Here is a 23,483-nt window from a genome sequence, read left to right as displayed (position 1 = left end):
CAGAGGGGAGCAGGTGGTCCGGGAGCACCTGGGGCGCCAGCCCTGCTGCTTGGCGGCGCCAATGAGAAGCAGGAGAGCCATTGCTCGAGTGGACTTGTAGCCGGATTGGGGTGGGGGCTGGGCTTCGGCCTCTCCGTTGCCTCTCCTCCCAACTACACTAAAGACAGTGACAGCCCACATGTGACGGTACTGGGCAGCCAACCACAAAAGCCTGTGTGTCTGGAGGGCAGCTGGGCATGGCGGGGACCAGGGCAAACCGCAGCGTCTGCCGCCCAGAGGTGCTGCTGCTCGGCCCTGAGGACGGGCAGGCCCCAGGCTACCTGGCTGAGATTTTTACAGGAAAAGCCAGATTTCTCTAGGCTAGCCCCTGATTTTTTAAGTGCCAGTAATGAATAAAAATATAGACACAGATCGTTCAACTCCCTGGGCACCAAAGGCGGCATAAGGCTGCCGGTTTGTGGCCTGGAGGGTCTGGTGAAACTGGGGGCAGATGGGTAGCCCCAGAGCAGGGGCCGCGGGCAGCCTGAAGCCCTGATCCACCCGGAGCTCTGACCAGGTCCCCCAGCCCTGGGGGTAGCCTGCCCTTCGCAGCCCTGGCACCCATGTGGTCTGGGGCTGAGCAGCCTGCCGCCCAGGGTCTGGCCTCCCGCCCAGGTGAAAAGGAGGGGTTACGTGCTGACCCCCAGCGCGTGGGCTCTCCCCACGGGAAGGGCATCTACAAGTAATGGACACGCACACGGCCAGCAAAGCAACGTTTATTTTTTGTAGGATGTGATTGGAAAACAGTTTTTAACTTTGAAAAACCATTTAGCCGGGGACAGCACGACTCGCTGGCCTGCTCTCTGAGCAGTGAGGGGCCTGGTGACACGGGTCAGGAGTGGGCCACCAGGAGGAGCTCAGTTCTTGCCCTTCTTGCCCTTGCCCTTCCTGTCGCCCCCTTTGTTCTTGCTTCGCTTCTTCTTGGACCTGAGCAGGGAGCGGACCAGGTAGCCCTTCCACACGGCCTGGATCAGCGTGGCGGCCCGCACCATGTGCAGCATCTCCTGCTCGGCTTCCATTCTCCTCTTGGCATTGACCTCCTGCTCAGCCCGGATCTGGGCAAACTCCTCCAGGAGAAGGTTGTGCCTCTGCTTCAGCTCCTCCAGCTGGACCTTCTCCTCCTTGTGGATGGCATCAAGCTCCTCATACTCGTCCTGGGGTGAGGGGACAGGGGGTTGGGGTCACCAAGCACAGGGTGCCCCTGCCACCCTCTGCTGCATGCATGCCCCTCTGCCCTTCCCGAAGGGGCTTCTGCCCTGGCAGCACCGCCTACACAAAGCCTTTCTCATCCGAGGCCCGGCTGAGAACGGGAGAGGTGCTACAGTCGATCCCAACTCGAGGTGGGGCCCAACCGAAATGCCCTTGGGAACAAGGAAAGAACCCAGGCTGGTGGATCGGGCCGACCAGCTTGGCTGTGCCTTCCGGGAGCTTCTTCGCTCGAGCCTTCAGCTGTCCCCTGAGACCTGGGGACAATCGCAAACCCAGGAAGTGGGTGGCAGGTTTCTGAGGACCAAGTGGTAGGGTGGATACCACGGGTGTCATGGGCACAGCAGGGACATAAGCTCCTGCCATGGAATCGATCTGCCTCACAAAGTCACGCAGAGTGGGGCCTTCCGTGCCTGGGTCCTACTGCCTCCTCCTGCTACAGTTTCAACTCCCTCTGTCCCTCCATCTCTACTCCCTCCCTCCCTCCCTCCTGTCCACTCCCACTTAGCAAGCATCTACCGGAAGCAAGGGGCTTTGGGAGGACACAGAGCTCAGGAGGCTCAGTCTGCCAACAAGGAACCCACCGCCCTCACTGGGACCAGAGAGACCAGCGCATGGCCTCTGACACCCCTCCCTGGAGCACTCACGACCAGACAGAGCAAGACCCCCACTTGCCCTGGCTCCACTTTGGGCCACTCGGGGGCTGGTGTCACCTCCGGTGCTCGTCAGACCTCCCTGGCCCTGAAGCCGGGACCGTGGGTCACCCATGTTCTCCCAGAGCTGCAGGGAGGTGGGCTTGAGGGCACCCTGTTTTCTAGGCCTCCCTTCCCTGAATATTTCCTCCAGGCCAGACCGGGTGCTGGGTGTAAGCACGTGTGAGATGGTCCCAGCATGGGGCTGACTGTCTGCCGTTGATCACATGCAGAATCAGGCTCAGAAAGGCCAAGCCCCTTGCTTCATTCAGGCCACACAGTTGGTAAGTGACACTAGAGTAGAAGCCCCAAGTGACAATGAGGACCATCTTCACTGCACTGTCCCAGTCCACGGTACATCTCAGGCCCTGAGGAGAAACCTGGGCGACTGAGGGGCGTAGAGGAGGCAGGTTCACGCCCGAGTCCGCCGAGGAGGGGCCCTGTCTTGTGAGGCTGCTGGCGGAGCCGGTGCTGAAGGGACAGAGTAGGGGCTGTGGACACTAGATGGAGCTAAGATCGTTCGGCCTAGCGACAGCACTCAGGGGCTTCCTGCTTCTGGCTCCTTCCTCTCCCGCCTCTCCCCACGCTGCCCCAGGCCAGACAAACCCTTGGGTCTAATGTATGGGGCTGTCTGGGGAGGCTCCGAGCTTGGCACTGATTCCTAGAGGATCATGGGAAACGCACTTGAGAGACCACAGCACAAATACCTGCTTCTCACTCATCTCCGAATCATACTTCTGGATCCAGTTCTCGATTTCCGTCTCCACTTTATATTTCTTCTAGAAAAAAATCCAATGAGTCATTTGATGGGTTCATAGGAACAATAGACCGCACCCGGCTCACTCTGTGTCAAGCTTTACCCGTGCCTTGCCTACAAAGTAGGTTCTCCTCCATTTCACAGATGAGGAAACTGAGGATCAGATGTGCTAACTCCCTTGCCCAAGATCATGGAGGTAATGAGAGGTGGGCCCTGAATTTGAAGCCACAGGTGTCTGACTCCAGAACACTCAAGGCAGAGGGAGCAGCAAGCGTGAAGGCCCTGAGGTAGGAACAGGCTTGTGGTGTTTAAGAACAGATATTGAGCCAGTGTGGCTGGAAATGGAATGGATGAGGAAAAGCGGGGTCCCAGGCAGGTCAGAGCGAGAAGCTGCTTCACGGAAGGGAGTGTCCGAGCTGGAGGCACTTTGGGTCCTAGCGTAGAGGAGAGGGAATGCCATTGGGTGGATTTTGATGCAGGAGAGGGACATAATCTGTTTTTAGAAGATCAGCTCCCCGACATCCAGTGGAATGTTATTCAGCCAGAAAGAGGAATGAAGTATTGACAAATGCTACATGGATGAACCTGGGAAACGTGAGCTGCGGGAAAGAAGCCAGACACAAAAGGCCACATGTTACATGACTCCATTTATATGAAGCGTCTAGAACAGGCAAATCCATAGAAACAGAAAGCAGATTCGTGGTTGCCAGGTGCTGGAGGGAAGTGGGAACGGGGAGTGACGGCTTAACAGAGACAGGGTTTTATTTGGGGCTGGAAATGTTCTGGAACTAGTAGAGGTGGTGGTTGTACAACACTGTGAATGTACGAAACGCCACCGAACTATTCAGTTCAAAATGGTCACGTTTAGGGGCACCCGGGAGGCTCTGTCGGTTTAACGTCTGACTTCGGCTCAGGTCATCTCACAGCTCATAGGTTCGAGCCCCGCGTCAGGATCTGTGCTGACAGCTCAGAGCCTGGAGCCTGCTTCGGATTCTGTGTCTCCCTCTCTCTCTGCCCCTCCCCACTCGCATTCTGTCTTCTCTCAAAAGTAAACATTAAAAAATGTTTTTAAATGGTTAACTTTGTTATATGAATTTTAGTGAAGAACAAATAAACCAATTCCCTAGTCCTACAGAGCAAGAGCCCTTGACTTGGGCACCACGGACGGGCTGGCTTCAGGGGGCTTGTGCCCCCGAGAACCACCCCCTGGCACGTGCAGGGGCATCTGCGCCTCCCACGGCTTCTGTCAGATGCTCAAGAGTCGTGCCACTAAAATGAAAACTGGGAACAAGTCAGAGAACTCCTTTGTGAGGACAGAGATCTGGAAGCAAGCTGGGTGCGGGCGGGTCCAGGGCCCGCAGAGATGCTGGAGAAGACGAGAGAAGAAGCGAGGTGTGCCTGCTCTCCAGTACCATCTCGTTCAAGTCTCCTGACCCCTCAGACCCATCTGATCACTTTCGTTTTAAAGATGGCAACAAGGAGGCTGGAGGGAAGAGGCTGGAGGGAATGAGGAGACTCGCCTGAGGTGTAGGAGCTCCTTCACAGTCCTTTTGCACAACAGGGTGGGTATTATTATCCCTCCGGGGCTCAGAGTAGTTAAGGAACTTGTCCAAGGTCACACAGCCAGCCCGGGCAGGACTGGACCAGTGTCCGGACCCCAGTCCCCAGGCTGCTGGTGGGGGGCTCACCCTGGCTCATTCCTGGGCTTCCCCTGCATCCGTGCCCTCCTCCTCAGGGGAGCTGCCCGGACGTCCCTCTACCCCTCCTGTGCCCCCGGGGCCTCCATTGTCCCCTGACCCCTGCTGTCCCCGGTACCTTCCTCAGCGCCTGCTCCGCCTCCCGGTTTTGCACCACCAGGTTGTGGTGTTGGGTCCTCAGCAGCAGCATCTCCTGCTTGATCTTGGCCACCCTGGCCTGCGAGGCCCGGAAGTCCACCTTCTGCTGCTTCTCGGCCTCCCGCTTGGTACGAAGGAGGTTGGTCTCGGAGACCTTGAGCATCTGGTGCAGGTGGTTTTTCAGTTCTTGGATCATGACGTTCTCTTTCTCCACCTGGGCCAGGAAGGCGAGAGGCTCCGTTAACACCCAGTGCTGCCCGGTAACCATGGGAGCGCTGCCATCACCGCACGGCGCTGGCAACCTGCATGACTGCCTGGCGGAATCCTGCCCCTGCTGTGCCTACCCGCCAGCCCTTTGTAGAAAGAGTTTGCCCGTTGCCAGCCTGGCATGCCCCTCCCTCCCTCCCTCACCTGGCTCGCTCCCTTCCATCCTTTAGGTGGTGACCTTGACGTCTCTGACCCTTTGGATCTCTTGTAACACTGTCTTCTAGCACCCGGTGCTTTCCCTTCATTGTACTTCTCAAAACCACAGAGCAGGCCTTTCACACCTACTTCCGAAACAAACCCGGGTCTCCAAGACCTACCTTCCCATGACCTGCATGAGGCAGGGATGGTGTGGACTGTTTATAAGACCCGGCACCCAGGAAGTGCTCCTAACAATATGTGCAGGGTGCACAAATGACAGCAGGCATTTAAATCACTGAGGAAAGGGGGCGCCTGGGGGGCTCAGTCGGTTGAACGTCTGGCTTCGGCTCAGGTCATGATCTTGCGGTTCATGAGTTCGAGCCTCGCATCAGGTTCTGTGCTGACAGCTCAGAGCCTGGAGCCTGCTTCAGATTCTGTGTCTCCCTCTCTCTCTGCCCTTCCCTTGTTCGCATTTTGTCTTTCTCTGTCTCAAAAATAAATAAACATTAAAAAAAATTAAAACACTGAGGAAAACCCCGACGGCCAATAGGGTTGGCTCCTCTGTGTGGCTCCTTCTGGGGTTGGACCGATACCTCCGCGTCCCTGTCCTTCACGCTCGCTGCCAACTCGTTCTCGAGAGCGTCGATGATATCTTGGTTCTTCCTGTTCCGTTTCCCGATCTCCTGTAGGAACTGACTCTTCTCTCTGGCTTCCATAGGGCTCGTGAGTAGCTTCTCGAACAGGAAACCCCGCAGCTCCATCAGGCAGTCAATGAAACTCTGGGCTCCCACGCTTCTGCCCAGCGTGTGCGTCTCCAAGAGCTTGGGCACCTGTGGGTCATTGAGCAGGAGCCTCAGGACGTCCTTGGTGGAGTCTCTGATCCGCTGCATCAGGGGCGGTAGGCTGGATTTCTGCAGCTCCATGGAGAGGAGGCGGTCTCTGAGCCAGCCTTCTTCCTCCCACTCTTCCTCCTCCTGCAGCCGCTGCTCCTTGTCCTGCAGGTAAACCACGCTGTCCAGGAAGCTGTGACACAGGCCCCCGTGCTCTCTCACGGCCCTCACAGTGTCCTCTCCCAGAATGCCCTGCAGAGCCTCGTGATGCGAGGCCATGTGTGAGAGCAGGGTCACCAGCTCCACCTTGTGGATAGTCTCGTCCAGGACGGACATGACTCTCTTGGTCTCGATGGTGGTGAGTTTGGACTTCGAGGGGACCAGGGGTTTGAGCGGGGAGGCTGGCGTTTTGGACAGCTCCGCCGTCAGCCTCATCCTGCTGATGTCAGGGCCCTGGTAGAGAGGGGCCACGGCGAGGACATCGAGAGCCATTTTCTGAGCAGTGTCCCTTGCCCCTGTATGCCCTGGCAGGTGGAGACGTCGCTGGACTAGGCAGATCTCCTGCTGTCACTGTCTCCGGCGACCCTGCAGAGGAAGGAGTAAGCGGTTAGTGGGGCTGTGTGCTGCAAGAATGTGGCTGCCGTGGCCGCGGTGGCCACAGCTGTCAACGCCCAGAGCTCGTCCTGGTGGCCCCGGAGCTTCCACACAGAACCTCTCACGGAGAGCATTTTCTAGCATTGGGACAGCATCGGACGCAAGGGAAGGAGGACCAAGCGTAGAGCTGGATCTCAGCCACAGGTATCGGGCAGGGCTCAACCAGGAGTGCAGACGCCATTCTGTTGAAGTGACTTAACCAGGTAGGATATTATGTATCCACTAAAATGGAGTTGTTCAGCCATTGACATTAATGAGCATTTAATTGCAACAGACATCATTTCAGGTGACTTAACACGAATGAATAAAAGTCAGTGCTATTGGTTTTTTCCTAAAGCATCTAAATATAGAAAGCCAGCTACATGGGTGATGGAAGGAGTTGAGTGGCTAACCAGGGAACGGGAAGCCACCCAGCCATTGTCAGTGGCAGGAGGCCACCAAGAAGGAGGTAGTGGTGATCTTGAGGACTAGGGTTTCCCAGGGGAAGTTGGAACATCACTCTTTTCCTGTCCAGGAGGAGCTATAGCGCCCCCCCAGGGCCCATGGCTACCACTGGAAATGCAGCCCTTCCTTCCACCCTCCAGACCAACACCAGCGCCTCCCATTGGCCAAACCCAGTGGGAAGCCAGATGATAAGACTGAGACCGAGCAGCGCATGACAGAGTGAACAGTGCGGCCGTGAGCACATGGGACAGGACCAGCACACACATGTGCGCTGGCTCTTAAGTATGGATTTTAAAAGTCAGGGTGGGTGTGCACAATGACTTTGAAACATAGTTTCTCAAACCTGCTTCGCTAAATACAATGTCGTATCCTGGATCGGATCCTGGAATGGGGAATGGACATTAGTAGGAAAACGTAAAATCCAAACTAAGCCGACGGTGTTGTTAACAGCGCACTGTACAATGTTAATTTCTTGGTTTTGACGGACGCATCGTGGTTGTTTAAGATCTTAACCTCGGGAGAGCTGAATGACGGGCATTTGGGAATCCTGAACTATCTTTGCAACTTTCCCAGAAATCTGCAATTGTTACAAAATAAAAAGTTGGGAAGACTTTCTGAGAAATGTATGGCGGCGATCAGAAATCAATCACTGGTGTTGTCTACACCGCACGATGGCTGAGCCCTTGCTCTGCAGTAGCCCCACTTGGGTTCAGACCCTTGCTGGAGGACCCTGGGCTAGTTGTCAAATCCTGCTAGGCCTGCGTTTCCTCAGCCATAAGACAGATCCTCGGGTTCGGTGGGAAGTTGCTGGCACAGGGCCTGCACATTGTAAGTGCTCAATAAATAATGACTGGCATTATGAACCCAGAGAACCCAGATCCCAGGTCCAGGACTGTGGTGATTTCCTGGTCTGCCTGTCGGGGTTTGGCTGGAGATCCACGTGTACCAATGACCTGCCTTCTGCCCAGGACTGGCCAAGCTTCCCAACATACCAGGTCTACGAGGGGCCCCACCGTGTCCCCAGCCCTTACGCTGCTCCTTCTTTATCCCTCGTCCTGATGATTGGCAATTCCGTCATCCTGGCAGCTCGAGCCGGAAACCGGTGTGCCGCCCACACGCTCCCCCATCCCAGTCTGCCGGTTCTCTCAGCTCTTTCCTCGACAGCCCCCTCCTTTCCTTTCCTTCTCGGCGGTCTCTCTGCCACTGAGTGAGGGCCTTATCGTCTCTCACTTGGATGAGTAAAGAGATTCTTCACTGGCCTGCTTCCGTCTGCTCCTGCTCCCTGCAGTAAGGGTCATCTATCTGGGTATTTACTGTGCCCCTAGGGATATAAAAGAGATGCAGAAAATGGTTCCTGTTCCACCAGAGTTTGTAAACCTATTTTGGAATATGAAACACGTACATATGAAAGTTCAGCAACTACAGGAGGAAGGGCATGAAGCTGTAATCACAGAATAGACTGAGATCATGACCGGCCTTCAACAGTAGAGTGGAGATTTTGAAGTTTATCTTGTAGGAAATTGGGATCCGTTTTGATTGTAGGAAACAGGTAACAGGAGAAAATCAGATTTTTGAGAACGATCAGTCACAATGGATGATTTATAGGGAAAGGGCTGGTGGCAGGCAGATAGCTTGGGGTATTATAAAATTTCCACCTCAGGGCCTTTGCACATGCTATTTTTGTCCTTCTTGAAACATTCTTCTTCCTCCTCATTACTAAATTAGTTATTTGTACTCAGATCTCAGTTCAGATGTCACTTCTTAAGGGAAGACTTTCCTGGGCTTCCAGACTGGGTCAAATTCTTGTAGTTGATTCTTATAAGGCTACGCCTCTCTGTGGCAGCCACATGCCTGTCCCAACCCCTTTCCTTCTTGCTTACCTATAATATAGTGGCTGGAAATATTCAATGCTCAATTTCTCAATCTCCTTTACAGTTGGGAGTGGCTATAGACACTGTTAGAGCCAATAAAATAGAGAAGTTTTCTAGGGGCTTCTGGGAAAACTTCTACCTTCCTGATACAGAAGAAAGACATTGTTGGCTTCCCCTCCATTCCTTGAACTTGAGCTTTAAAGCTGGAGCAGTGGCAGCCACTTTGTGAATGAGAAGGAAACTGTAGAAATGCTGTTCCTGATGTCATCGAGCCACTAGGCCTCCCAAGGTCCATCATCTCTTACCCAGACGACTGTGATCCCCTCTTCACTGCTAAGCCTGCTTCTGCCCATGCGCTCCACCGTGTCATCTCATCACGGCAGCCAGAGGGAGCCTTTTAAAATGTCAGACCCTTGGGGCGCCTGGGTGGCTCAGTCGGTTAAATGTCAGGCTTTGGCTCAGGTCATGATCTCATGGGTCATGGGTTCAAGCCCCGTGTTGGGCTCTGTGCTGATAGCTCGGAGCCTGGAGCTGCTTCAGATTCTGTGTCTCCCTCTTTCTCTGTTCGTCCCCTGCTCATGCTGTCTCTCTCTCTCTCTCTCTCTCTCTGTCAAAAATAAATAAAACATAAAAAAAATTAAACTGTCATATCCTTTTACTCCTCTGCTCAAAATCCATTGATAGCTTGACTTTTCTTTTAAAGTTTGTTTAATTAATTTTAAGAGAGAGAGGGAGAGAGGGAGAGACAGGCAGAGAGAGGGAATCCCAAGCAGACTGCACTATCAGTGCAGAGCCCGATGGGGGGCTTGAACGCATAAACTGTGAGACGGTGACCTGAGCCGAAACCAAGAGTCGGGCGCTCACCCGACTGAGCCAGTCAGGTGCCCCAGGCCACCAGTGGTTTGAAATCAGCCATGGTGGGAAATTGGCTAAGACTACAGAGCAGCGCCCCGTTCCCACCACCTGGTTGTTTTTGTTTGTTTGTTTGTTTTTTAAACCTACCCGGTTGTTGAACACTGACCAGCACACCCCACCACCACCAGCTTCCCCTCTCACTCGGGACACAAGCCCCAGTCTCACGAGGACCTAGAAGGCCCTAGGTAGTCTGGCAGCTGCTGCCACTCGCTCTGCTGCACTCAGACTGACCCTTTGCTGTTCCCTGAAATGTCAAACGTGCTCCAACCTCTGACAGGGCCCTTGTGCTTGCTGCCGGCACACCACTACCCCTGCCCCTGCCCCCTCGCCAAGCCCCACATCTGGACCGTTCCTCTAAATATCTGCCCAGCTTGTCCCCGCCCTTCCTCCTCTGCCCAAAGCTCGGGGTCGTAGCGAGTGCTTTTCTGATTTCCTTCCTAACATAGAAACCCTCTCCCCTCACCCTGCTTCCTTTTCCCCCCGCTAAGTTTCACCATCTGACATCCGTATATGGCTTGTTGGCTGGCTGTCTTTCCCCCTCCCCTAAAAAGTGAGCTCCAGTGAAGGTAGGGGCTCTGTCTACTTCAGTCACTGGGGAAAAACACCTCCACATGGTCTTGGGACGAGGCTGGGCCTGTCACCGCCAGGTCCCCTGTGCCCCTCTTGTCATACGCTGCGGATGTGAGAAGTGTTTTGAAGAAGGGCTCATCGGAACTTGACGAGTGAGACCGTTTTGCGTTTGGGGAGTTGGGGGTGATAGATTGGGCCCTTCGGAGGGACTGGAAAAATTGCGGGGAAGGAGGTGTGGAAAGGAGGGCGAAGAGCTTGGTGGGTTTTTTTTTTTTTAAGTTTATTTATTTATTTATTTATATTTTTAATGTTTCACTTTTGAGAGAGAGAGAGTGAGTGAGCAGGGGAGGGTCAGAGAGAGAGGGAGACACAGAATCTGAAGACAGGCCCCAGGCTCTGAGCTAGCTGTCAGCACAGAGTCTGAAGCGGGGCTCAGACCCACAAACTGTGAGATCATGACCTGAGCTGAAGTCGGACGCTTAACTGACTGAGCCCCCCAGGCGCCCCTATTTATTTATTTTTTTGAGAGAGAGAGTGTTCCTAGCCACGGTCAGTGTCTGTTGCTTGCAATCAAAGAAGCCTAGCTTAGTGTCCTCTAGGCATCTGCCAGCACACGATCCCCGGGGGCCTTGGGGATGGAGACATCAACGCAAAGGCAGAAGTTGCTGATGCTTGAAACCCCAAGAGATACTCGGTTCCCCAAACCGGAGTAAACAGACAGAAGAGCGGGAATCAGAGGGACATCTTGAGTGACCACGAGCAAGAAGAAAGACAGTCAGACCGGATGCTAAAATGCTTGGTTCCTGGGCCCGGCGAAACGGGTCCCCAAGTCAGCAGCCTCTGGCAGGGCATTCCCTTGCACCTCTGTGTTTCCCGCCCACTTTCTGCTCCCCAGTCCATCCCGTGAATCCCCTTCCGGCTTTTCCTGAAGATAATGTTTCAGGGCCAGCCTGGGAGCCTCCTCGGCCCCTCTGAACGTCTCGGCCCCGTGGCCCTGCGAACAAAATGTTTCATGAAGCGCTTCTCTCCATTGTCCTCCAAGCTCTTGGGCATCAATCAAAATGCCCAAGCTCTTCAGAGACCACGGCTCCAAACGCAACGTTCTATGAAATGTTTCCAATTTGCTTTGAGCCAAATTACCCCTTTTGCTTTAAAGGGCAAACTTGTTTTCTTTGATTGTGATGACGCCCATCAGCGTTTGACAGCTCATTTGGGTGAACGCGGAGAAGCCGGTGGAACGAGGGTCGGGGGAAACGCATCTAACTCTGATGACAAAAATCACTGGAGAATCTCTTTCCCTTGAATCCCAATATGATCATTTCATGTCCTTTTTAATGCCACCAACCTTACTATTTAAATCATTTCCAACTTGAGCCTCTCCTTTTAAAATTCCTGCCCTGAGAGTGCAGCAAGATTGTTAACGGACGGGGAACTTTAATTGGATTTTCCCTTTATTTGTCATTAATTCTGCTGATGAACTTTATAAATGGAAGTATATCTTTATCATGCAAATTATACCTCGTCTTCATTCAAATGGGCTTGTTGGATATTTTATTACTTTTCACTCTCAGAACATTTTGAAAAAAAGTAAAAATAAAAAAGGGTTTGAGCGAAATTATATTTTTCTCCCCTTGGGGAGAAAAAGCAGAAGAAAACCCAACCCTTGCAACTACCCCACACATCCAACAATGGTACGTGGAGTCAGGGGGCGTTAAACGAAACTGGAATGTGTGTGTGTGTGTGTGTGTGTGTGTGTGTGTGTGTGTAAAATCTCATTTTAGTTTACTTATTTATTTTTTTAAATTTATTTTTGAGAGACAGAGTGAGACCAAGCGTGAGCGGGGAGGGGCAGAGAGAGAGGGAGACACAGAATTGAAGCGGGCTCCAGGCTCTGAGCTAGCTGTCAGCACAGAGCCCGACGCGGGGTTTGAACCCACGAACTGCGAGATCATGACCTGAGCCGAAGTCGGACACTTAACCGACTGAGCCACCCGGGCACCCCGAAATCTCATTTTAAAAGAGATTTTCCTAGTAGCTAACTCTTGAGAACTGACTCCATACCGAATGCTGTTCTATATGCCTCGTGTGAATTAACTCCTTCCTTCCTTACAACCTCATGAGGTAGGTGCTGTCATTAGCTTTACCCACAGACAAGGAAAAGGACACAGAGGGAGGTTAGAGGTTTCCATGAGTTTGTAGCTACTGAGCAGCCATGCTGGGGTCTCAGCCCAGGCAATTTTTCTGGAGACCCGCCCCCCATCACTCCAACTGTCTGGTCTTAGCGTTTTCAGATCGCCTTTTATAGCGGACCAAGTGTGTTGATTCTTTGCTGGTCCAGCTTCAACGGACCTTGTCGAGCAGAGATCCAGGGGACAGACGTGTTCCAGATGCGGTTCCTAGAGCATTCAACCTGCTTCGCAGCTATGATGGCGATGCTCATATTTGTCGTTACATGGACGTGTATGCATCCCACCATCAGTGTTCTTGCTGGTGTCACACTCCTGTGGGTACGCCCGGGATGAGACACATTTGGCAGCAATAGAACTGTCACCCCATCCCCCTCTCCTGCTCAAGAGAGCTTATCAGAATGCAAATAAGCGAGCGGCTGAATTATTTCAGGGTGAGCTTTGAATCATCTCTCCTTGGCTTTTATGTTTTCGAGTCAATCATGTACACACTTTGGAGCTTATTATAAACCAATTACGGAGACACACCTCATAAGTGATCACGACCCAGGATTGTGGAGCAGCGTGAGGCCGCCGTGGAGGAAGGGGAAGGTGGGTTCTGGGTCAGGAAAGGAACCTTCATGAGGGTTAGCTCTAGTTCGGGGTTGTCTACATCTCTCACTAACATGCCACCTTTGTGATTTCTGCCAACTCTATAAGGCAGAAAGTACACTTGTAATATTATCTACTCAATGTTTTTTCCTTAAGTGTAAGGATACTTTCATTCTTTTTTTAAAAAAATGTTTTATTTATTATTGAGACAGAGAGAAACAGAGCATGAGCGGGGGAGGGGCTGACAGAGATGGAGACACAGAATCTGAAGCAGGCTCCAGGCTCCGAGCTGTCAGCACAGAGCCCGACGTGGAGCTCGAAGTCATGAACCGCGAGATCGTGACCTGAGCCAAAGTCAGTCGCTTAACCGACTGAGCCACCCAGGTGCCCCTGGGTATTTTAATTCTTAAGTACTTTCATTAAACAGGAAGTTTTATAACTAGAAAATCTGCATTGCTTTCCTTAGCTAGAAGACAATAGTGGTGCCCGGGTGGCTCAGTCGGTTAAGCTTCTGGCTTTGGCTCAGGTCATGATCTCATGGTTCGTGGGTTCGAGCCCCGTGTCAGGCTCTGTGCTGACAGTCAGAGCCTGGAGCCTGCTTCAGATTCTGCGTCTCCCTCTCTCTCTGCCCCTCCCCTGCTCGCGTTCTGTCTCTGTGTCTTAAACAAATAAATGTTAAAAAAATTTTTTTAAAAAGAAGACAATAATGTCTATATCCTGATATCATTTCACTCTAGCTGGATGCTACCGCTCAGGGACAATGAGCCCAGATCTCTGTTGTTAAAAAGCAAGATTTGCAAGTGGCAGGGAGATGTTATAGGCATACTAACAAAAAGAGAGAAATTACAAATGTCAAGAAGGAAAGAGAGGACGTCAGCACTGATCCCGTGGATGTTAAAATGATAATAAAGGACTATAATGAACTCCGCTATGGCCATAAATTTGATAACCTAGATGAAATGGACCAATTCCTTGAAGACACAATCACCAAAACTCTCACGGGGAGAAATAGATAATCTCAGTGGGCCTTTATATATTAAGGAAATTCATCAATAATTAATAACTTTCCCAAACAGAAAACTCCTAGATGATTTCACTGGTGGATTCTACCAAGCATTTGAGGAAGAAATCATACCAGGTCTCTAACATTTCTTCCAGAAAATAGAAGCAGAAGGAGTATTTCCTAATGGGTTCTATGAAGCCTAGCATTATTCGAATGCCAAAAAAGACCAATCGTCTATAAGAAAGGAAAGCCACAGACCACGCTCTCTCACAAACATAGATGCAAAACTCCTAGACAAAAATATTCACAAATTGAATCTAACAAACTATAAAAAGAATTATATCCCAGAAGCAGGTGGGCTTTCTTCTGTGCCTACAAGGCCATTCAACATTCAAAACTCAATTATTGTGATCCACTGTATCAACAAAAAGGAAAACTATATCGTATCAATAGATGCAAAAACACATTTGACAAAATCCAACACTGTTCAGCAAACAACGGTAATAAACTTCTCAGCAAATGAGGAATATCGTGAAATTACCTCCACTTGATAAAGAACATGCACAAAAACCCTACAACTAGCATCGCACTTAATTGTGAGAAACTAGTTTATTCCCTAAGATTGGGAACAAGGCAAGAATATCCCCTCCTGTCTTTCCTATTTAACATCATATTGGACTAGCTAATGCTATAAGACATGAAAAGGAATTAAATGTATATAGAATGGAGAGGAAGAAATAAAACTATTTTTATTTGCAAATGACCTGATTATTGTAGACAATCCCAAGGAATCAATATACACACTCCTGGAATTATACAATTATAGCCAAATTACTGGATATAAGGCTAATATACAAAAGACTTATTAACGCCAAACTGAGACTTTCTTACTGATGTGATTAGAATTAAAATAGACCTGGAAAAGGGTCATGAGAATCAATGTAAATAGTGTTAGTGCTATGTGTATACATCTCTTCCAAAACCAGATGTCACTGAGCCAACAAAACGAGCTAAACATATCCTCTCTCGGTACGAACCTACTGTTTAATATTCCTAGTACACATGTTCCTAGACAACTAAATATTTCCTCAGTGATTCGTAGTTTCAACTGGGGTTGTTTTTGCCTTCCTAGCTCCACTCTTGGTACTTCCCATGACTAGACAAAACTGCCTGCAGTTTAGATGGAAGAAAGTAAGAAGGAACGGTTTAGGGTGGGAAATATGGGTTGGGAGCAGAGGTGGCGAAGAGAAGTTTTCACAAGAGATGAAGCTCATGGTGTTTGTTTTTATTTTCTACCTGGTGGAAAATTTGCAGTTCCAACACCGTTTCAGATTGAATAAAACCATGTTGTGGATTTCACAATCGGTGTAGCTGATTTCATGTACTTAAAAATATTTTTTTAACGTTTATTTTTTTAGAGTCAGAGAGTGAATGTGGGAGGAGCAGAGAGAGAGAGTGAGACAGGCTCCAGGCTCTGAGCTGTCAGCAAAGAGCCAGACGCGGGGCTGGAACTCACAGACCGCTTGCAAGTTCACGACCTGAGCCGAAGTTGGATGCTTAACCGACTGAGCCACCCAGGTGCCCCTGATTTCATGTACTTTTGACAGCTCTGTCATGTTTCTGAGACCAACCCGCCCTAGGCCCTTAGGACCTAACACTCCCTGCTTCCTTGTTACCCTGAGCTCCTTCTTAGAACTCAAAGAAGTCTTTGATGGCGAAGGGATTCCTGGCCATTTAGGTCTGATTTCACCACCTACTTGCTGGGTTAATAGGCATAGGTTTTGCCTATAAAACAGCAGGAATTTGCCTTTCGGTCTTGGGAGATCCCACTGGTCTGGGAACCACGCAAAAAGCTTTCTTCACAACTCTGTATGCTTTATCTGAGCCTTCTATGTCTAGAGCAGAGAGCATGAGGGGCTCGAAAGGGGTAGAGAATCCATGATGGAGACTGATGTCCCAATCCAAGATCACATCGTGCACACTCAACAAATCGCCGTGGAATAAATGAAGAGAGAGCAAATCCAGCCCATTTCCTCACAAGGAGCTATTGGCATAATATGATAATGTTATTTCACAAAATACGTTATGTCCTGAATTAGAACCAGAAAATAGTGTCATATTTTAATAATGAGAACCGTGGGCCAGCATTTGGCCTATTGGTTTCCCATGCCTGTACTCAGGGCTCAGAGTTTTAAAATAAAAAAGATTTCCATCCCATGTGTTTGTTCTTTTTTCACTGTTTTATTTATTTATTTTTTTCCTATCACCGCTTTTGAAATATTACCCAATCCTCTCTTGTCCTTTGGGAGAACCTGTGTTCTGTGGATTATGTTTGGTTTGCAAAAGATTCCCAGGTTGGAGCTGTTAGCAGTGAACACCGGAGGTATTAACAGAGAGCAGACGAATCTCATCTGTGGCTGTGGCTCAGTGTCCCCCTGTGCTCCAGAGACAGAGGACACTGAGCAGTGACGGAGGCTGGGAGGCAATGTGCTCCCAGGGACAGATTTCTAAACTGTTGGTTCTAATGAGCGCTCTCTACTGGACACTGGCTTTAGCTATAGCCCTGGGCAAGTTCACTTGACCTTCCGGGCCCCTCACCTCCTCATCTCTGAAGTTGAAAAGAAAAACATGAGCCTACCATACAGTGATTAAGTTTGTGGGTTCTAGGGTCAGGCAAACTAGAGTTCGATCCTTGCTGTGTGGCTTTAGGCAAGTTGATCAAACTCTCTAATCTTTGGCTTCCTCGTCTGTAAAATGGGGACAGTAAGGAAACCCATACTCATCAGACATGAGTATGACATGAAATCCTGGCTTAATAAATAATGTTTCTTGGGCGCCTGGGTGGCTCAATCAGTTAAGCGTCTGACTTTGGCTTAGGTCATGATCTCACGGTTCATGGGTTCGAGCCCCGCATCAGGCTCTGTGCTGACAGCTCGGAGTCTGGAGTCTGCTTCCAACTGAGTGTCTCCCTCTCTCTCTGCCCCTCTCCTGCTTGTGTGCTCTCTCTGTTTCTCAAAAATAATCATAAAAAAATAATGTTTGGATTGTATTACTTTTATTACGACTTCGAAAATAATATAATTTAGTATTTTTTAAATGCTTATTTATTTTTCAAGAGAGAGAACATGAGCAGGGGAAGGGCAGAGAGAGAGGGAGACACAGAATCCAAAGCAGGCTCCAGGCTCAAAGTCTGACACGGGGCTCGAACCCACGAACTGTGAGATAATGACCTGAGCTGAAGTCAGACACCTAACCTCCTGAGCCACCCAGGCGTCCCTATAATTTAGTATTAACATTTAATACTTCGTAAGATAGGGGATTTTTCCTCACTATATTCATTTTTATGCAGAAGGGTTTATACAGTGCCAAAATGGAACCACTTTTGACTCTTTTTTACTACTTAAAAAAATATTTTAAATGTTTATTTATTTTAAGAGAGAGAGAGAAAACACAAGCAGCAGAGGGGCAGAGAAAGAGGGAGGGAGAGACTCGAAGCAGGCGCCACAGCACAGAGCCCGACATGGGGCTTGAACTCTCGAAATGTGAGATCAGGATGTGTGGTGAAACCAACAGTTGGTTGCTTAACCGACTGAACCACCCAGGCACCCCTACTGTTTGTTTTTAATTTGACTGATTTCTACATTATTTTCATTTTTCTGCTGGTGATGAAGGAGGACTAGAGTCCTTACAAATTAATTCAGCACGACTTTTAATTCCTCCTTTGGTTAAAGTGTAGCTTTAGAAGTGTTGATTTCTGGTTATATCCAACTGTGGGTAGTATCACTGTGGTTGTTTGAGACAGAAGGAAGAATTTCCTATTGGTGCATTTAGATTCTTCTAAAATAAACTTCCTCCACTTAAGAAAATATTTAAATCATAATCTTACCAATGTGAAACACTGGCTTTTCCTTGCTGCTTCATTACGTTGAAGAAGTGTCTGTTTTTAAACCAAGGATTACGACCCTTCGGTGAGTGGTGAAATCAATTTGCCAGTTGGGACAGGCGTTAAAAATAAACGAAATAGGATGGAAAATATTAGAGTGCATCGCATGTAGTTAAGTATTCATTCACGTGTTATTAACATGTGTGTGCTGGGCAGAGAAGGGAAATGTATGTCTTTGGTTTGTGGTTAAAAAAAATCTGGGGCATCTGGGTGGCTCAGTCGGTTGAGCAGCCAACTTCAGTTCACAGTTTGTGGGTTCGAGCCCCGCATCTGGCTCTGTGCTGACAGCTAGCTCAGAGCCTGGAGCCTGCTTCCGGTTCTGTGTCTCCCTCTCTCTCTGACCATCCCCTGCTCATTCTCTGTGTCTCTCTCTCTCTCAAAAATAAATAAATGTTAAAAAAAAATCTGTGTTTGAAAGCCCCCATGCTAAAGGCATTTGATTGGTTGTAGGATGTAACCTGCTGCTATTATTTGAAAGCTAAGGGCAAAGAGATACTTCCCGCTGATGTCAAATGATCTTGATTTGCAATCACGTTTCCTTTCAGTTCCACTAAGAGGGACTGAGGGAAAGGTAGGGGTATGTGTGTATGTACACATGCGCATGCACATACATTTGCCTTGTATGCAAATATCAGTCCGGAACAGGGTTTTTTTTCTTTCTTTTCATCCTTTCTTCCTTCTTTCCTCCCTCCTACCCTCCCTCCCTCGCTTCCTTCCTCCCTCCCCCCTCCCCTTCCTTCCTTCATGTTTAATTTTGAGAGAGAAAGAGAGAGACAAAGCGTGAGTGAAGGAGAAGCAGTGAGATGGACACACAGAATCCAAAGCAGGCTCCAGGCTCCGAGCTGTCAGCACAGCGCCTGACGTGGGGCTCCAACCCACAAACCGTGAGATCATGTCCTGAGCCAAAGTCAGATGCCTAACCGATTGAGCCACCCAGTGCCTGCAGGACAGGGTTTCTTAAGTTCCACACTATTGACATTTGGGGTCAGGTAATTCTGTGTATCACAGGATGTTTATTTAGGAGCATCCCTGGCCTCTACCCGTTCGATGCTAGTAGCACATTTTTCCCACCCCGGTTCTGACCACTTGGAGACAAAACTGTCTCTAGACATTGCCAAATATCCCCACAGGGTGAGGGTGGTGGCTCAGGGGATGCCCCTGGGGATGAATCACTTAGACAGTGGCCTTGCTCCTCAATAAAACTCCTGGCCTCCCCACCCTAAGTCCAGGGCTCAATCCAGGTTCAAAGGAAGGCCTGTCCCTGGCTAGCTCAGCTCTGTCTCACAAGAGCCATCTAAAGCTGCCATCGGTTACGGACTCAGGATCAGGTTCACAAGCTGAGTGTTAGGAAACCCAGGTACATGATTATCCCTTCGGGAGCTCTTGGAATACGTCTGCACAAGCCCCTTATCTCTCTGGCATCTAGGGACACAATACCTGTCCGAACCACATCAAAAGGCAAGTGGGTGGAGGAGCGCTAATTTACTAGATGGGAAAGCCCTTTTGAGAGTTAAAAGCCCTCTTCAAAGGGGAGTGATAATTATTGTATGTTGAAGCATTAATCAGGTGGTGCCTCATTGCTCTGAGTTCTTGTCTCTTAGGGAAAAGGTGTGTGTTGGGGGCGGGAGGCACTTAGCACTTACGCAGAGAAGACTCACCCAAATGGAGGTGAAGATCCAAGCTAAAACCAAGACATTTACATCTGACCACGTGTGCCTAGAATGTTCCCGAGGCATGCGTTGCTCAGGGCTAGGGCTGGAATGCCCTGGAAAGCGTGTCCGGCCTGTAGGCAGGGAGATTGATGCTGGGACTCTCTCGCCTACTGGTTTTAATCGAAGGCTGGTTGGGGCTTTCTGGGCGGAAGGTGGAGTGTGGGAGAGCAGACGGTGGGCAGATTCTTGCCTTCTACCAACAACTTGTGTATATTCTGATGAGGTCTAAACAGTGACCTCAGCCCTCACCCCTTCTCGAGCTTGCCTTTCCTGCCATTTTCAGTACTTAGCTCTTTGTTGTCCTAGCCTGCTTATCTGGTTGTGATTCTATTTTCACTTCCTCTTGACTATCTTACAAGGGGTCCAGGGAATAAGAAAGTCATCCTAATTTGATGGACTAGAAAATCCAACCACAGCGACTTCTCTCATTGCTCAAGAGGAGAAATGAAAGGGTCGGGGAGGAGTTTTAAGCCGGGAGTGAGTGACAAGACCAGATCTACTGCCTGGATAATTGTGGTAAAAGGGTTGGCAGGTGCAACGAGACAAGAGAATCAGGTTTGGAGCTGTCACAGTGTCCAGGGAACAGATGTGGGGGGCCTCAACCAGAGACGAAGCTGTGGGTAGGCCCTAGAAACACTGAGAGGCAGAATCAATGGGATGAGATGAAGGACTGGACGTGGGGGCTGGGAGGGAAGGAAGTGAGGGATGGTCTCTGTGTCCTGGCTCAGACTGCCTGATGGATCGTTCCGGTGTTTACCCAAAGGGTGAACACTGGAAGAGAAGCAGGCGTTGAGGGGTCGGGGTGTTTCTTGACGGTAGAACTTGCTATCCATCTACCAGCTATGGGGCTGTGTGTGCCTGGAGGGGGCGCCTCTTTCTAATTCACAACAAGGCACTATCCAGGTATAGACTAGTGGCCACTGGGGGGGGACATCTATGAAATGTGGTGGGGTGGTTGATATCCGGAGTAGATTTTATTTATTATTATTATTATTAAATTATTTAGTTTAATTAATTTAATTTATTTTGAGAGAAAGAGAGAGAGAGAGCGAGAGGGAGCACAAGCGGTGTAGGGGGCAGAGAGAAGGCGAGACAGAGTCCCAAGCAGGCCCACCACTATCAGTGCAGAGCCCGACGTGGGGCCTGAACTCATGAACCGTGAGATCATGACCCGAGCCGAGACCAAGAGTTGGATGCTTAACTGCCCGTGCCATCCAGGTGCCCCTGGAGTAGATTTTAAGAAAGACCCAGAAAGATACAGAAATGTTAGAGCTGTTATGTCACAGATGGTGACTCAAGCCATGGCGGGGACAGAGGGCACGCAGAGTGAGGATGAAGCCCCTTCACTCTTTTCATGAGATTCCTTCTCATTGGCTTCAACCTACCCAGCCAGCCATACCCTCGAGCCCTCCTGCTCTCACTCTCTGTCCCTAAAGTGTTCAAAGCACCAGGATCTTCATACACGATGCTCCTTTTCCCAGAAACCGATTCCCAATCCCTAGATTAACTATTTCTCAAACTTCAAGGCTCAGCTCAAAGGCTACCTCTCCCCAGACTGGAACAGAAAGTGCACCATAATCTCTAGAAACCCCTCGGCACCTTCTCTGCGTGGTACTTATCACGGGTGTGATGTTTTTTTAAAGCTCTATTGAGGTATAATTTACATCCCATAAAATTTACCTGTTGTAAATGTACGGCTCCATGACATTTTTGAAGTTGTTCAGAGTTATGCCACATCACCACAGCATTTCTATTACTTCCCCAAATTCCCACGAGTTAATTTGCAAACAATGTCTATTCCCACAGTTAACTTTTCTGGATATATCATACACATGAAAGCATATCAATGGAATCATACAGTATGTAATCTTTTGTATCTGCCTCTGTGCTTAGCACAGTAATTTTTTTTTTTTTGAGAGAGTGTGTGAGTGTGTGTGAGAGGAGGAGAGGGAGAGGAAAACAGAGAGAGAGAGAGAGAGAGAGAGAGAAAATCTCAAGTAGGCTCCATGCTCAATGCAGAGCTCCACTTGGGACTCAATCCCGCGACCCTGGCATCATGACCTGAGCTGAAATCAAGAGTTGGACGCTCAATGGACTGAGCCATCCAGGCGCCCCAGCACAGTAGTTTTCAAGCCGGGGTGACTCTGGCCTCCAGGAGACATGTGACAATACTTTGGAGACATGTTTGATTGTCACAACTCGGAGAGGGTGCTCCGGGCATGTAGCGGGAGAGCCCGGGGATGAAGCGAAAGCATCCTGCTCCTCACAGAACGGCTCTCTACGTAGACAGAATCATCCATCCCGAAATGTCAACGGTGCCCATGGATCTGGCTTCGCACGATGGCTTTGAGGTTCATCCGTTGTAATATGTATCATCATTTCGTGCCATGATTTTTTTCTGTCTCCATGAGTCTGACCCTTCTAGGTGTCCAAGTTACACAGTTGTCCTTTTGTGCTTGGCTTGTATTCATCTAGCATTCGGTCCGTTCTTGTAGCACTGATCAGAATTTCTTCCCTCGGACAGGCTGAATCATAATCCATTGTGTGTGTTTTTTTAAATGCATTTATCCATCAAGGGGCTCAACTGCTTTTTGAAGAAAGGATTCGTCGCCCTCCATGCTCCACCATTCTCCACAGGTATAGCTTTACATTTGTCTGTGTATTTCTAGATTCATGACCATCTCCCACCTTAGACAGGCTCCCCGAGTGGAGGTATGAGTTGTTGTTGTTTGCTCTACCTCAGCGCCCAGTAGTAGGCACTTGGTGAATACTTGTTGAATATATGAATATTTGAGGTACGGAACAAGATGACTCCCTCTGATCCGTGAGAAGCAGGAAGAGTAAAGGACAAAGGTGCTTTAGGAAGAAAAAAATTGCCACGATTCACTGAGCACTCTGTCGCTCAGCTCCATGCCGAATTTTTAATTGCCTCGCCTATTTCATCCTTGCAACAAACCCTTTGAATGAAGCATGCACCACGAAGTCACATTTTAAGGACAGGAATGGGAGTTATGTTGTTAGCACAACAGGCAAACACTGATATAATCGAAAGGACCTAATTTGAACACACTCAGGTGAGATAGACTTTCGTCATCTCATGCTCATCCTGGAATGCATGGCCTTCGGTGGAATGGTAGGGAACTTATAAACTACCCTCACATCCCCATCACCTATGTTTGACTTGAAATTAGTTACCCAAGACTCCACTTGATTAGTATCATCCACACATAAAGGTTTAGGAAGCGGGGATGTGGAGATGGTGAGCGGAGGGGCAGAGTTGAAGCAAGGACACGGAAGATGCTCAGCAGCCCTCGAAGGCAGTGGAGAGGGAGGTCGGGACTGAGGCAGAGGCTGGAGAGTGGGGTTCTGGGGCGAGGGGGGGAAAGGGGGGGAGACAGCATCGCAGTGCTGGCTACTGATTCCTCAGGCACCAAAGGATAGCATTCCACATCTCCCGCTCATTCCCGGCCCTTCCCCACCGGGTTACTCACCTGCTCCAACCGCACTGGTTTCTCAACGCAGTTATCTGTGTTGTACCTGCGTTGCTAAGTTACCCGCCAATCACTGAAGGAGGAGACCCGGCGTCTGACTGACTTTCTTATTCACCATTCAATTCCTTATTTCTCTCAGTCCGCCCCACCTCCTGAGGCCTGACCAATCAGAAGTACCGCCTCTCTGACGTTCCACCAATGAAAAGACCGGCGACTCTTTCTGGGTTGGGCTGAAAGAGTAAGGCGGGGAGGGTGGGTGGGGAAAGGGGCGGAGCCTATTTGTCCCGCCTCTTCCCAAGGAGGTGGGGCGGGGATCCCGCATCAGCAGCGGGCGAGAAC

The 23,483-nt window shown here is 49.8% G+C and overlaps 1 protein-coding gene across 2 annotated transcripts; it reads right to left on the bottom strand.

The window, feature by feature from the left end:
• Positions 1-739: 739 nt before the first annotated feature.
• Positions 740-23,250, bottom strand: IQCD (IQ motif containing D). Of its 2 annotated transcripts, none has more exons than XM_029922206.1 (5): positions 23,145-23,250; positions 5,528-6,349; positions 4,510-4,743; positions 2,645-2,716; positions 740-1,193 (listed from the first exon to the last, which is right to left on the bottom strand). In XM_029922206.1, the coding sequence occupies exons 2-5, from the start codon at positions 6,254-6,256 to the stop codon at positions 897-899; spliced, it is 1,332 nt and encodes a 443-aa protein (XP_029778066.1). In that variant the 5' UTR covers positions 6,257-6,349; positions 23,145-23,250; the 3' UTR covers positions 740-896. The 2 variants fall into 2 exon arrangements, with proteins under 2 accessions (XP_029778066.1, XP_029778067.1); XM_029922207.1 differs by having other exon boundaries at positions 2,645-2,713.
• Positions 23,251-23,483: the final 233 nt, after the last annotated feature.

Source organism: Suricata suricatta, chromosome 14, assembly GCF_006229205.1.
Source record: "Suricata suricatta isolate VVHF042 chromosome 14, meerkat_22Aug2017_6uvM2_HiC, whole genome shotgun sequence".
NCBI classification, from domain to species: domain Eukaryota; kingdom Metazoa; phylum Chordata; class Mammalia; order Carnivora; family Herpestidae; genus Suricata; species Suricata suricatta.
Note: the sequence above shows the minus strand (reverse complement) of the source record. Positions and strands in the feature narration are given on the sequence as shown.

Excerpts from the sequence above, each read along its gene's own strand:
- IQCD (XM_029922206.1), bottom strand. The coding sequence starts at position 6,256 with ATGGCTCTCGATGTCCTCGCCGTGGCCCCTCTCTACCAGGGCCCTGAC. Across the intron at positions 4,744-5,527 it reads TGAAGGACAGGGACGCGGAG|GTGGAGAAAGAGAACGTCAT; the intron begins GTATCGGTCCAA and ends TTCCTGGCCCAG. Across the intron at positions 1,194-2,644 it reads CGGAGATGAGTGAGAAGCAG|GACGAGTATGAGGAGCTTGA; the intron begins GTATTTGTGCTG and ends CCCTCACCCCAG.